The 14873-nt window shown below is 40.8% G+C and overlaps 1 protein-coding gene across 3 annotated transcripts in view; it reads left to right on the forward strand.

Moving 5' to 3' along the window:
• The window catches only part of ranbp2 (RAN binding protein 2), a 73251-nt gene that overhangs the window by 23195 nt on the left and 35183 nt on the right, over positions 1 to 14873 (forward strand). Inside the window, exons 18-21 of one of the 3 annotated variants that reach the window (XM_063054057.1) lie at positions 178 to 313; positions 885 to 979; positions 1056 to 5418; positions 6398 to 6475. In XM_063054057.1, the coding sequence (XP_062910127.1) occupies positions 178 to 313; positions 885 to 979; positions 1056 to 5418; positions 6398 to 6475 (4672 nt within the window). The remainder of the gene's footprint in view (positions 1 to 177; positions 314 to 884; positions 980 to 1055; positions 5419 to 6397; positions 6476 to 14873) is intronic. The other 2 variants (XM_063054058.1, XM_063054059.1) reach the window with 2 other exon arrangements.

The raw sequence follows: 14873 nt of genomic DNA on the forward strand, positions 1-14873 counted from the left end.
ATTTAAGTCTGTAGTGAAGTTGTGCTGTGAATTTTGATTCCTTGTCTTAGGAAATGCATTTTGAGTAACTGATTTGAAACAGTTTCTCATTGCTGTTTTTGTCTGATGCATTAAAATATGTAAATTTTAGAACAACTGGAGCAGATACAATTTGCTATTTATTCAAAATATTACCAGGGTGAAGTCCGTGAGCTGAAGATGAATAATTCAAGTGCAACAGAATCCCCACGACCCCAGTGGCAAGCAGATAGTTGTGATCCCCATACAGAAAATTATCAAGGAGTACAAAGCTTTCAGGGGCCACCTTTAACAGGTAAATATGAAGCAGAATATAATGAGTGTCCCATAATAAAGGAGTGACATCTGTAAACTATGCTTTGAGGGGTGGCATTGGAACTTCAGTTCCATGCAGCAAATAAAGTTAATGGCATTTCTATCTTGTAGTGAAGTAATTTACCAATACAGAGCTCTATTGATCTGTTAATGTTCAGTTAGCAATGTAACTTGGTTATAAATAGATAATTATTTAAATTGTAACAAATTCTGTGGTCATATCACTTGAATGTAATATACAACTGGGTTTTTAATTTGTGCTAACATGCCATTCATATTTTGTTTAAACGAATTGAGTTGTAATTCATCTTTTGATTGTTCGGGCAAACTGTAAAGAAATTTTACTAAGAAACATTACCCAGTAATGGCAGCAACAGGCTCTTGGGCTTCTAATTTAATTTACTCGGCCTTCAGAGTATTGTTTTAGCTTTGCCAAATAGTTTAAAATATGCTTTACCTGAAGCAATTTGAATGCCTTAATAGTGAATCATGAATACTTAATTTGTCGGTGAGACATTTTTGAAGGTACAAACTAAAACACATTCTCTCAGTTGCTACTTCAGGATCAACTGTGTTCTACAATCAATCTCCAATGTACAATTCCCAATATCATCTTAGAGCAGCATCCAACGTGGCTCCAACCAAGGTATCCAAATTGATATTCTCTATTTGGAAATGTATATGTATTGACAGATTAACATAGTGTTTTCTTTTTTTTGAAGCAGGCTCCTACATATGGAATTGGTCGGATTCCACCACAACAGTCCGTGTATGGATATCAGCAGCAAGCTCACACACCTCCTATTCAAACCAATTCGGCATGTATTTATTCACAAGATATGTATGGGCCACAGTTGCATTTTGAATCTCCCGCAACTGGATTGCTTTCTCCATTTGGTGAAGACTACTACAATCATGGCATTCCACAAACAAGCACAAACCCACCTTTGCCAGAGCCTGGTTACTTCACTAAACCGCCTGCAGGAATGCAACCTATGAAACCTACAGAAACTAAAGGACGATTTGGAACACCTAATCAACAAATACAAAATGAAGCTGCAAAAAATTCATTGGTTACTGGACTATTGCACTCAACACCAGCAACAACATTTAAATTTAACTCAAATTTCAAGAATAATGAGGGAGATTTTACATTCTCATCACCACAGATGAAAGCCCAGACACCACCGTCATCTGCTAGTGATAGTCTCCTAGGAATTTTAACTGCTGGAAGGCCTATAAAAAATGATTTGATTCTAGGTCAAATGTCTACACAAGGAATGCACAGTCGAGAGAGTTCCTTTTCCCAAGGAGAGCAGCATTCTTTTAGTGACGTTTTGGCTCAAAGACAAAATAAGAATACATTCAATGTATTGAGTAATCAGGTGTTTGGTTTCAAGGATACTAGCAAGCCGGCAACTTGTGGAGAGAATGCTGAAGACAAGGATGGTGAAAGTGATGACGACAGTGTACCTGATGAAGAAGATGGGCCACATTTTGACCCAGTTGTACCACTTCCTGACAAAGTAGATGTAAAAACAGGAGAAGAAGATGAGGAACTATTGTTTTCCAACAGAGCTAAACTCTTCCGTTTTGACACCGAGACCAAAGAATGGAAGGAACGAGGCATTGGGCACATAAAACTACTACAACACAGGACATCCAGGAAAATCCGGCTTCTAATGAGACGAGATCAGGTTCTTAAGATCTGTGCAAACCATTATATTACTGCAGATATGAAGTTGAAACCAAATAAAGGATCTGATAAATCATGGGTCTGGTGTGCCTTGGATTATTCTGATGAAAAACAAGTATTTGAGCAACTTGCTGTTCGCTTTAAAACAGCAGATGAAGCTGCATTGTTCAAAGCCAAATTTGAAGAAGCACAAAACTTGGTTAAAGATGATGAATTAAAACTGAGCAGTCTGTTTGGCCAAGAACAGAAAATGGGAATCAAGTTGAAGTCTGATGTGAACTTGGGTACTGTTAAGTCTACTGAAGACTCTGGATTTGCTGCTCAGTTTTTGAAGAAACCTGGTGAGTGGGATTGCAGCTCATGTTTTGTACGAAACACTGCTTTAGATTCTGTGTGTCTATCTTGCCAAAGCCCTAATGTCACTAATAGAAAACAAAGTTTACCTTTTGCTTCAGAAATGGAAGTTGCAAAATTAGTGCAAAATGGAAGTGCAGTTGAAGGACCTGAGAAGATTACAGCTTTTACCAAACCAGTAGGGTTTGGTGACAAACTTACCAATACTGATGCAAAATCTGCAACCTTTCAGGCACCCAAACCGAATGGCAAACTTCCTATTGTTACTTCATTTGGCCAGTCAGCCTTCAGTGAGAGAACATCTACTTTGACACGAGACACATTACAAGGAATATTTGCCAGAAAAGGACAGTGTGATTGCAGCACTTTGGAGAGAAATTTGGAAGTGACAAGATGTATGACCTGTCAGGCATCGAAACCCAATGACAAAATTCCAGTTGTTACTACAGTTGCCCAACCAGCATTCAGTGAGAAAACCGCCACACAAAGCTTGGCAGGATTATTTTCCAAAAAAGAAGGACAATGGGATTGTGGTTCATGTTTTGTGAGAAATGAATCAGAAATGACAAACTGTGCTGCTTGTCAAACACCCAGATCAAGCAATAAAACGGCTGGAGTTTCAGCAGCTTCTACCACAACATTTGCTCTTGGCAGAGTTTGCCCCAAATCAGATGCACCTGAATTTGGATTTAACGTTAACTTCCCAGCAAGTAGTTTTAAATTTGGGAATGGTAGTGTAAACAATACTGCAGGCTTCAAGGTTGAGCCACCATCATCTCAGTCTTCAAGACCATTTTCCAGTCCTGCATTTACATTTTCTTCATCTAGTTCAGGTGGTAGCTTCACATTTGGTTTGCCGGATGCATGCAAAGATTCTACTAAAAAGACTAGTCAGCAAGGATCGGCTGCACTCTTCTTAAAAGCCTTTGCTGAGCAAAAGGAGAGGGACAGAATCACTGCACAATCGGACAAAGATCAAGTTCTAAACTCTGACATTTCAAACCAAAGTCAAGATTTTATTCTAGGTAAAGATATGAATGTCTCTACTTTTGCTGATTTAGCAAAGTCTGCAGATAAAGGTTTTCAATTTGGCTCCAAAGATCCTAATTTCAAAGGTTTTGAAGGAGAAGGTCAGCAACTGTTTTCAACATGTACAACAGCTACTTCTGCTGATGAAGATGATGAACTCTATAAAACTGAAGAGGGGGATAATATTCATTTTGAACCTGTGGTTCTTATGCCTGAAAAAGTAGATCTTATTACTGGTGAAGAAGATGAATTGGTACTTTATTCACAGAGAGTTAAACTATTTAGATTTGATTCAGAAAGCAGCCAGTGGAAGGAGCGGGGTGTTGGAAACCTCAAAGTTCTCCAAAACAAAGCCAATGGCCGGCTTCGGATATTAATGCGTAGAGAGCAAGTTTTAAAAGTATGCGCAAATCACTGGATAACTACAACAATGAACCTCAAACCCTTAATGGGCTCTGATAGGGCATGGATGTGGTTGGCTAGTGACTTTTCAGATGGTGAGGCAAAGGCAGAGCAGCTAGCAGCAAAGTTTAAAACACCTGAATTGGCTGAAGAGTTTAAGGAAAAATTTGAGGAATTCCAAAGATTGCTGTTGGATATACCACTACAGACACCTCATAAACTATTGGACAATGGCAAGACTGCTCGACTAATACAAAAAGCTGAAGAAATGAAAAATGGTTTAAAAGACCTGAAACACTTCTTAAAAGATGAGAAAGGAAGCTTGCAGGATGAAGGGAATATGTTGAGTTCTGTATCTGAAAGCAGCAGTACATCTGGTTTAGTAATTAAACCACATTCTGAAAGTACTGGACCTACTTTGGAGTGGGATAATTACGATCTACGTGAAGAAGCTTTGGATACTAGTGTGTCTAGCACTGGGTATGGATCTCCTGACACTAGCAGTCCAGTGAGGAAAAACCTTTTCCGTTTTGGTGATTCAGCAACTGGTTTTAATTTTAATTTCCAACCCTGCTTGAGTCCATTAAAATCTCCTAAGTTGAACCAGAGTAGGTTGTCTGTAGGTACAGATGAAGACTCAGAGTTTGGCCAAGAGGAAGAAAAGGACATACAACATTTTGAACCAGTTGTTCCATTGCCTGATTTGATTGACGTATCAACAGGAGAGGAGAATGAGCAAGTTATCTTCTGTCACAGAGCTAAACTTTACCGTTATGATAAGGAAGTGGGCCAGTGGAAAGAGAGGGGGATAGGGGACCTGAAAATTTTACAAAATTATGATTCCAAAAAAGTTCGGATAGTTATGAGAAGGGATCAGGTGTTGAAAATTTGTGCTAATCACTGGCTGACACCAGATGTGAAAATTGAGCCCATGAAAGGAACTGAGAAAGCTTTTGTTTGGAGTGTAATGGATTTTGCAGATGATGTGGCAAAGGTGGAACAGTTAGCTGTGCGTTTTAAGCAACAAGAAGTTGCTAACTCTTTCAGAGACCTCTTTGAAGAAGCCAAGAAGGCTCAAGAACAAGGAACATTAGTTACACCATTGTCTTCAAGGGAAACTACCCCAAGGGAATCTCCTTGTAAGATTTCAGTGTCAATGATGGAGGAGACTATTAAGGAAACGACAGAGCAAACAAATAGTAGTGTTTCAATTTCAAATAGTGCGGTCAAGTCACCGAGTACTAGCGTGGCTGAAGCACCTCCATTAAAGTTTGTATTTGGATGTGATTCTATGAAATCCATTTTCAACAGTGAGAATGAGAGGCCTTTCACATTAGGTAATTCAGCAGCCGGGTCCTTTAGTTTCAGTTTTAAAAGTACAGGTTCAACGTTAAAAGACCAAGTACAAAGTGACTCCTGTGCTGTAAAGAATAAACCGCAAGATGTTGCTAATGGTGGATTTGATTTTCGTAAAGCAGCTGCATCTCTCTCAAAGTCTTCAGTGGTCAGCTTGTTGTCTTCAAATTCAACAGCAGAAGGTGTGGAAACTGCTTTTGCAACTGAAGATAAATCCAAACAGACTCTATTTAATAGACCACAATCTGGTAAGTCACTCTATCTGAAAACAGCCTTTGATCACATTGTCTCCTTTGTACACATATTTCTTGCTAGATATTCTTCCGCAATTATCCTTTTGCTCTTGGAAGGAAAACTACCCCAGCCACACAGTATTCCCTTTCTGACAACTTTTCAAACTTGGCATCATCACTTTTGGCCACCAAGCTGGCTATTATTAATCTCTGCTTTTGTTAGTGTGCTATTAAATCCACTCTGTAGAAAAGTTTTCACTACCCTTGTTTAAAGGAATTTCCAAACAATTTTATTCTCTTTGTTAAAGGCATTCTTAATGCATATATTATCACATGCAAGAAGTTTCTATGGAGGTCCTTTTGATTTAAAACAAAATTAATCTGCTTTTCCATTATAAAGATTCAGTCCCTTGCACTGAAATTCTGATGTCATTGTCCATCAAATTTTTTCTGAAAATTCATTATTTTTGGTAGGATGACCACAAGAAATGCACACATTTAATGTAATATAATCCAGTTTCTCTAAATGGAACTGCCTTCCTTGTAATTCTGAAGTCTAGTAGTTATTTGCAGGGACAATGATTGAATAAACTTGTACTGTCCAAAAGAAAAATTAAATTAGAATCTTAAGACCTGATTGGATTAGAGAAGTCCTGGGTAGGCACAAGGGGAGATTTGAACACTGAGAATTTTAACAGTAGTTAGAAAGGCAAAGCATTTTCCTTTTACCATTCAGAAATACTGGTATTACCGTTTAACAGCATAGTATTAATTATGATTTCTTTGGGTTATTAATGTGTTATGAATGCTGATTTATTGGACTTTTTATCCTAACATTTCATGAGCATATTTAAATAAGCATATTATTTTTCATTTGAGTTGAATAAATGGTAAGAGTAAGTTGCTAACGTTAAGTAATTTGTGCTTTGCTTGGAAAGGATCCTTTGGTTATCTCTTTACATCTAGACACTTATGTGCACATTCTTATTTTTAGGGTTTAATTTTAGTCTTTTCAAATCTAATCCATCTGCCTTTTGGACAAGCACATCTGTCCCATGGTGTGAAAATAAAGGTATTTCTGGTATTTTGCATCTGAATTGTAGGGTGATTCTGCAGTGGTATTTTTCAAAGCATATACTACCACAGCACAGTAACTTCTGCATGTATTTTAATTTTTGTTTGGCTTTTTGAAAAATGTTGAGCATGTTTTTAAAAGTGGCTGATGGGTGGAAGTGGCTGCACTGAGACATCTTGGCTCCTTAGCGGTGTATTTTGAGAGAATTCAAAGCAACTGTTTTTTCCTCTACACCGGTAGTTTTGGGTCACCCCGTGTATACCATTAGAAATTGCCCAATTAATACACTCATGCTCTCTGTATTTGGTAATTATTGTAGAGTACTATCATACTGACAGATTACTGAAACTATCTTATGTATTGGTACTATCTGTGAATCTACCATCTCAGAATCCGTGCTTTTTATTTTTGTTTTTCTCACTTCTGTCTCTTCCTAGCATTGCTTGTACTTATCACTACCTCTCCACGTGCCTGCTAGCTCATTACCTTCCAGAAGGTTCTACTGGTACACTAGCTATTTAGTTGCATCACACACTTCATTTGCTCGTTACTTCTATGTGTTATCCCTTCCATGTGATGTCCATAAGTCAGGTTCATTGGTTGTATTTGCTTTACTCAAGGGATCATCTGCCTTGCTAGTTACTTGCCCATGGTTCTCCCGAAAGCATATGACAACGCTGTCTTAATAGTGTTGTCCATCTGGTTATACGTTCCAAACTTTCCCTACTGTAGCAGCTAACGATATGGCTCATCACTGATTGATATTTTGCCTTTTATCTAGCTGCGATTTGTTGGTATTGCTATGGTTATCATCCAAGTAAAATGAAGATGCCACACCAATTTTCTGTTTATGGAATGCATGTAATATCATATCTTAAGTTATTTCATCTTTCCTTGTATTGCCCTTGTACCTGGGGTGGATAATCGGTTCCTGTTGTCAATGCCAGCATAGTTTCATTTTCCAAATCTTTATCCATAGAATCGTATTAAACTATGAAACTATTGAGGTTTCTAATACTGAAGTCAATATTGAGTGTTTGCTTATTTTAATGATAGCATTTGTTTGCCTCTTCTGTAATGCCTTGCTTCAAAAGTGCAGTTACAGTTCATTGTACAGTAGATAGAAAAAAAAGTAGAGTGGCTTTCATCAACTATCTGAGGGCATTTAAACAACAGTCTCTGCATGTCAGTTTTTTCACTCAGGTTTGAAGTGATACGACATTCTTGTACATGTAGAAAACAAAATGTATGAAAGCCTGTACTTAAACAAGCACCATTGGCATTGTTTCAAAAATATTCTTGTCCTTTAATTTCATCACCAGAGACTCTCTTCTGTACGTGTTCAAGTTGCTTTTGAGCTCTATAAGCAGCTGGAACTTCTGCCTTTTGGAGTTCATGAGTACAAGCATGGTTAAGTTTAGAGTAATACCCTCAATTCTAACATCAATATTGCTTCCCCCTTCAATGCACATAACATTGCAAAGCTTACCATACTTGAGTAAAATAATTTGGTACTAAATTGCATTTTTGATGCAGACTATAAATGCTCCACTAACACAATTGTTGTCACATTATTTAACAGTGAATTTTGTTGGCATCTTAGCTAATAATGGAAAACATAACATAAGTTTAATGACTTGCAGCAATTATCCAGCTTCCTGATTGAGAATACTGGTTAATCCAATAGATAGACATATTTTAAATAGCTAATTCATTTTTGGAGCATTTCAAGCTAAAAATTTAATACTGATTATAGTTTATAAATCTTCTGTGCTGTGAAATTAGTATTTGTAATGTGGTTTTGATTTAGTTGAGGCATGGTGATGGTTTCCAAATATTGCTTTATAGTTAGCAAGCTTTTAATTAATGGAACTTGCATAGGGGAAAGTAAAACTGAATCATTGCCAAAATTTGTTAAACATTGGATGTATAACAAGTCACGCAAGAAATCTTAATGTGTATTAATATGCATATTTGTTTAGCATAGTCATTTAGTTCATTGTATTCAATGCCTTTTAAAAAAAAGTATTCAGGCCCTACAAGTATTTTCACATTTTACTGTCTCATTTTCTAAATTAAAAATATATTGAAGTAGGATTTTCTGAGCTAATCTATGAACATTGTGCATAATATCAAATTTTAAAATTCCAAAACCTGTTAACTTATTTAAAAATTATGAGACTGAAAAGCTATTCATCCACTGTTTGCTATGATAACTTTTTTTAGGGTGCAATATTTTACTGTAACTCACCCAAATTGTTGATGTAGAAAATTGGCAGATCAACTGTTTTCAATGAATTCATACAAATAAATGCCCTCCTCTCTCTGTAAGCTATAACAGTATGGTAGGTTTTCAATAGACCAAACCAAAATGCAGGTATAAGTATTTTCAAGACAAGTCGGGGAAATTATAATAGAGAAACACCAATCTGGGGAAGGGTACAAGACCATTTCAAATCCATTCCTCTGAGTATACAGTCTCTTCCATTTCATGCATGTCCTCCTTCACACTATCCTCCTGCCATTCCACCAGGGACAGGGTTCCTTTTGTCCTCACCTACCACCCCACCAGCCTTCACGTCCAGCTCATAATTCTCCGTAACTTATGCCATTTCCAACAGGATCCCAGCACCAGGCACATCTTTCCCTCCACCCCACTTTCTGCTTTCTGTAGGGATCGCTCCCTATGCAACTCTCTTGTCCATTTGTTCCTCCCGGTTCTTACCGCTGCAAGTGGAACAAGTGCTACACCTGCCCCTACACCACCTCCCTCACTACCATTCGGGTCCCCAAGCAGTCCTTCCAGGTGAGGTGACAGTTCACCTGTGAGTCTGTCGGGGTCATCTGTATCCGGTGTTCTCACTGTGGCCTCCTGTATATTTGTAAGACCCAATGGAAACCACTTCTCCCTGCACCTACGCTCCATCCACCAGAAAAAGCGGAATCTCCCAGTGGCCACCCATTTTAATTCCACTTTTCATTCCCATTCTGACATATCAGTCCGTGGCCTTTTCTACTGTCATGGTCAGGCCACACTCAGGTTGGGGGAGCAACATCTTGTATTCCATCTGGGTAGCCTCCAGCATGATGGCATGAACATTGATTTCTCAAACTGCCCCCCTCTTCACTGTTCCCCATTCCCATTTCCCTCCCACCTTATCTCCTTATCTGCCCATCACCTCCCTCTGGAGCTCCTTCCCCTTTTCTTTCTTCCATGGTCTTTTGTCCTTCCTGGTAGATTCCCCTTTCTCCAGCCCTATATCTTTCACTAATCAACTTCTCAGCTCTTAATGTCACCACTCCTTCCCCCCGCCCCACCCCCGTATCACCTATCACCTTGTGATTTTTTTCCCTCCCCTCCCCCAACCTTCTAACTGACTCCTCATGTTTTTTTGTCCAGCCCCGATGAATGGTCTCAGCCCAAAACGCCAAGTATACTCATTTCCATAGATGCTGCCTGGCCTGGCCTGGCCTGGCCTGCTGAGTTCCCCAGCAGTTAGTTTTTCTTTTTCCAATAAAGAGTTTGCAAAGTATCACTTAGAGGAAGAAGGATACTGTAAAGAGGTGAAAGGAGGTCTTGTGGTCGGATGTGACTAAAATGGAACTTCTTGGCCTCAACCCTAAACAGTATGGGTAGCATAAATCCAACCCTACGTTATCACATAACACATAGTCATAGTCATACTTTATTGATTCCGGGGGAAATTGATTTTTGTTACAGTTGCACCATAAATAATTAAATAATAATAAAACCATAATTAAATAGTAATATGTAAATTATGCCAGGAAGTAAGTCCAGGACCAGCCTATTGGCTCAGGGCGTCTAACCCTCCAAGGGAGGAGTTGTAAAGTTTGATGGCCACAGACAGGAATGACTTCCTGTGACGCTCTGTGTTGCATCTCGGTGGAATGAGTCTCTGGTTGAATGTACTCCTGTGCCCAACCAGTACATTATGTAGTGGATGGGAGACATTGTCCAAGATGGCATGCAACTTGGACAGCATCCTCTTTTCAGACACCACCGTCAGAGAGTCCAGTTCCATCCCCACAACATCACTGGCCTTACGAATGAGTTTGTTGATTCTGTTGGTGTCTGCTACCCTCAGCCTGCTGCCCCAGCACACAACAGCAAACATGATCTCACTGGCCACCACAGACTCATAGAACATCCTCAGCATCGTCCGACATGTTAAAGGACCTCAGTCTCCTCAGGAAATAGAGACGGCTCTGACCCTTCCTGTAGACAGCCTCAGTGTTCTTTGACCAGTCCAGTTTATTGTCAATTCGTATCCCCAGGTATTTGTAATCCTCCACCATGTCCACACTGACCCCCTTGATGGAAACAGGGGTCACCGGTGCCTTAGCTCTCCTCAGATCTACCACCAGCTCCTTAGTCTTTTTCACATTAAGCTGCAGATAATTCTGCTCACACCATGTGACAGAGTTTCCTACCGTAGCCCTGTACTCAGCCTCATCTCCCTTGCTGATGCATCCAACTATGGCAGAGTCATCCGAAAACTTCTGAAGATGACAAGACTCTGTGCAGTAGTTGAAGTCCGAGGTGTAAATGGTGAAGAGAAAGGGAGACAAGACAGTCGCTTGTGGAGCCCCAGTGCTGCTGATCACTCTGTTGGACACACAGTGTTGCAAGCACACGTACTGTGGTCTGCCAATTAGGTAATCAAGAATCCATGACACCAGGAAAGCATCCACCTGCATCGCTGCCAGCTTCTCCCCCAGCAGAGCAGGGCGGACGGTGTTGAACGCACTGGAGAAGTCGAAAAACATGACCCTCACAGTGCTCGCTGGCTTGTCCAGGTGGGCGTAGACACGGTTCAGCAGGTAGACAATGGCATCCTCAACTCCTAGTCGGGGCTGGTAGGCGAACTGGAGGGGATCTAAGTGTGGCCTGACCATAGGCCGGAGCAGCTCCAGAACAAGTCTCTCCAGGGTCTTCATGATGTGGGAGGTAAATGCCACCGGTCTGTAGTCATTGAGGCTGCTGGGGCGCGGCGTCTTCGGCACAGGGACGAGGCAGGACGTCTTCCACAGCACAGGAACCCTCCGGAGCCTCAGGTCCAGGTTGAAGACATGGCGAAGTACTCCACGTAGCTGAGGGGCACAGGCTTTGAGCACCCTGGTACTGACACCATCCGGTCCTGCAGCCTTGCTTGGGTTGAGACGTTTCAGCTGTCTTCTCACCTGTTCAGCTGTGAAGCCCACCGTGGTGGTTTCATATGGGGGAGGGGTATAGTCATGAGAGCAGGGTGGGGGACTGTGAGGAGGGGTAGGAGGGGAGAGTGGAATATGTGTTGGTTGGGGGCCGACAACAGATGGCTCATGTGGGGGATGGGCAGGGGCCACAATGTCAAATCTGTTAAAGCACAGGTTAAGTTCGTTGGCCCTGTCCGCACTGCCTTCAGCTCCTCTGTTCCTAGTTTGCTGGAACCCAGTGATGGTCCTCATCCCACTCCATACCTCTCTCATGTTCTGCTGGAGTTTCCACTCAGGCTTCCTCCTATACCTGTCTTTAGCCTCCCTGATCCTGGCTTTCAGGTCCCTCTGTATTGCCCTTAGCTCCTCCCTATTTCCAACTCTAAACGCCCTCTTTTTAGTGTTCAGGATGTCCTCTGTTACCCATGGCTTGTTATTTGAATAACAAAAGACAGTTCTTGTTGGAACATTGCAGTCCACCCAGAAGTTGATGTAATCAGTGATGCACTCTGTGAGCCCATCAATATCCTCTCCATATGGCTCACCATCCCTTTTGTAAAGTATAGTGGACGTGGCATCATGCTCTGGGGATGTTTCTCAGCAGCAAATCTGGTCAGGATTAATAAACTCTTCTCAGGCTTCTAGATATATATTCTAGGTATAGATTATAACCAATGTTTTGATGCCAAACTGCCATCTTATTCAGGGATGATGCCTGAGAATGCCTTAAAAGCCAGTGGCGCAGCACAGTAGTTGTAGGACTATCTGATAAAGGAAACCATTGAAATAAAACTGGAGGGAAAGAGTTTTAACTGAGGCGAAGGTTTCGCTCTAAGTAAGAAATGGAATTCGATTGTGAACAAGGTGGGAGAGCAGAAACCTGATTGGATGAGGATGAACCAATCAGAAGGGACGGATTGCAGGGTATAAGTACCACTGGACTAGACATGCTCAGGCATCATCCCTGAAGAAGGCAGAGTTTGTCATCGAAATGTTCATTATACTTGTACCCAGCTGGGAGTCTGAGAAGAATTTATTCATCATGTGTCAGGAAAGCACTAGATCCTTTATCACTAGTCAAGATTGATAGGAAGATGAATGCTGCTAAATACAGAGAACCTGGATAAAAACCTGCAAGCCTCTGCCAGAAAACAAACTGGGGAGGAGGCTTGTCTTTTAGAAGGACAACAACCCAAAGCACACTGCCAGAGCAGCCATAAAGTTGACTTCAAGTGAATAAAATTGAGAGTACTAACCTTGACCTGATCTAGTATCTCTGGCAACATAGAAACATAGGAAATAGGTGCAGGAGTAGGCCATTCGGCCCTTTGAGCCTGCACCGCCATTCAGTACGATCATGGCTGATCATCCAACTCAGAACCCTGTACCTGCCTTCTCTCCATACCCCCCTGATCCCTTTAGCCACAAGGGCCATATCTAACTCCCTCTCCCTCACAAGTCCTCAAGATTGCTGTCCACTGCCAGTCCCCAATTAACCTGGCACAGCTTGAGCAATTTTGCAAGGAGGAATGGGCAAATCTTGCTCTATCACATTATGAAAAGCTAATAGATTTATCCCAAAAGACTACTGGCTGTAATTGCTGCTGGATGTGGTCAACTCAGTACTGAGCAAAAGGCTGGGGGCGGGGTGGGGGGATGAATACTTTTGAACAGCTGACATTTCAGATTTTGGATATTTAGTTTTTCCCTTTTTTTTGGACTCTACTGTGGGGGAGGAGAAAGGAATGTGATTCACAATTAAAAATTCTCAGTTAAATTGATCAAAATCCCTAGTTGTAATACTGATGTGAGCAAAGGGTTGGGGCTGAGTACTTTCAAAAGGCACTGTATTTTCCATAAAGCTGTCAAATTCATTCAGTTTTTTTAAAGTTTCTGACAGCCATGCAACTTTTTAAAGATGTAAATCAGCTAAACTTTTTGAAGTTGCTTTTGAATTTGCTTCTCTTTTCTCTCCCACTCCTTCCCATTTCAAATTAATTTCCAGTTCTTCATTGCTAAATGAGAATGTCCTCAATATTTCATGTCCTTTGATTACTGGAGATGCGGAGTAGTGTAATGGTTAGCACAATGCTTTACAGCATCAGTCGTAAGATTGGGGTTCTATTCCTATCATTACCTGTAAGGAGGAGATTTTTGTGTTCTCCCCATGACTGCGTGAGTTTCCTCAGTACTGTGGTTTCCTTCCTCTTTCCAAAGGTGTACTGTTACGGTTAGTGAGCTGTGGGCATGCTATGTTGGTGCTACAAGAGTGGTGACATTTGTGTGCTGCCCAGCACAGTCCTCACTGATTTGTGTCAAATCAAATGACACATTTTACTGAATGTTTCAATGTACATGTGACAAATAAAGCTAACTTTATAACCTTTACTGCCAAGTGGAATATATTTCTCAGAAATAGGAAAAGCAACAATCTACTTACCTCCTCGTACTCAAAAATTAAAATGGAAGTCTGGCTTGTTATTTCACTTTGGAGCCTTGGCAACATTCGGAGGAATCCAGGTATTTATGATATATATCTACCTGTGTCTCCATTTAGATGAATCTGTATTGCATTCCTTCCAAGGCCAGTCTATCATAGTCATACTTTATTGATCCCAAGGGAAATTGCTTTTCATTACAGTTGCACCAAAAATAATTAAATAGTAATAAAACCATAAATAATTAAATAGTAATATGTAAATTATGCCAGGAAATAAGTCCAGGACCAGCCTATTGGTTCAGGGTGTCTGACCCTCCAGGGGAGGAGTTGTAAAGTTTGATGGCCACAGGCAGGAATGACTTCCTTTGACGCTCAGTGTTGCATCTCAGTGGAATGAGTCTCTGGCTGAATGTACTCCTGTGCCCAACCAGTACATTATGTAGTGGATGGGAGACACTGTCCAAGATGGCATGCAACTTGGACAGCATCCTCTCTTCAGATACCACCGTCAGACAGTCCAGTTCCATCCCCACGACATCACGGGCCTTGTGAATGAGTTTGAAAGATCAAGTGTTCTACAGCATTCTCACCTACTTTGAAGTTCTTGGGTGGAATCCATTGGATGCTGAAGATTTGAAGTTATATATTTTATCTTGCACTGCTACTTTCTTGCTTTAGTGAACAGAATGCGACACTGAATTGACAGCCTGGTTATTATTCCAAAGGCTCCAAAGTTGGAAG

The sequence above is a fragment of the Mobula hypostoma genome, chromosome 7 (genome assembly GCF_963921235.1).
Source record: "Mobula hypostoma chromosome 7, sMobHyp1.1, whole genome shotgun sequence".
Taxonomy (NCBI): Eukaryota; Metazoa; Chordata; class Chondrichthyes; order Myliobatiformes; family Myliobatidae; genus Mobula; species Mobula hypostoma.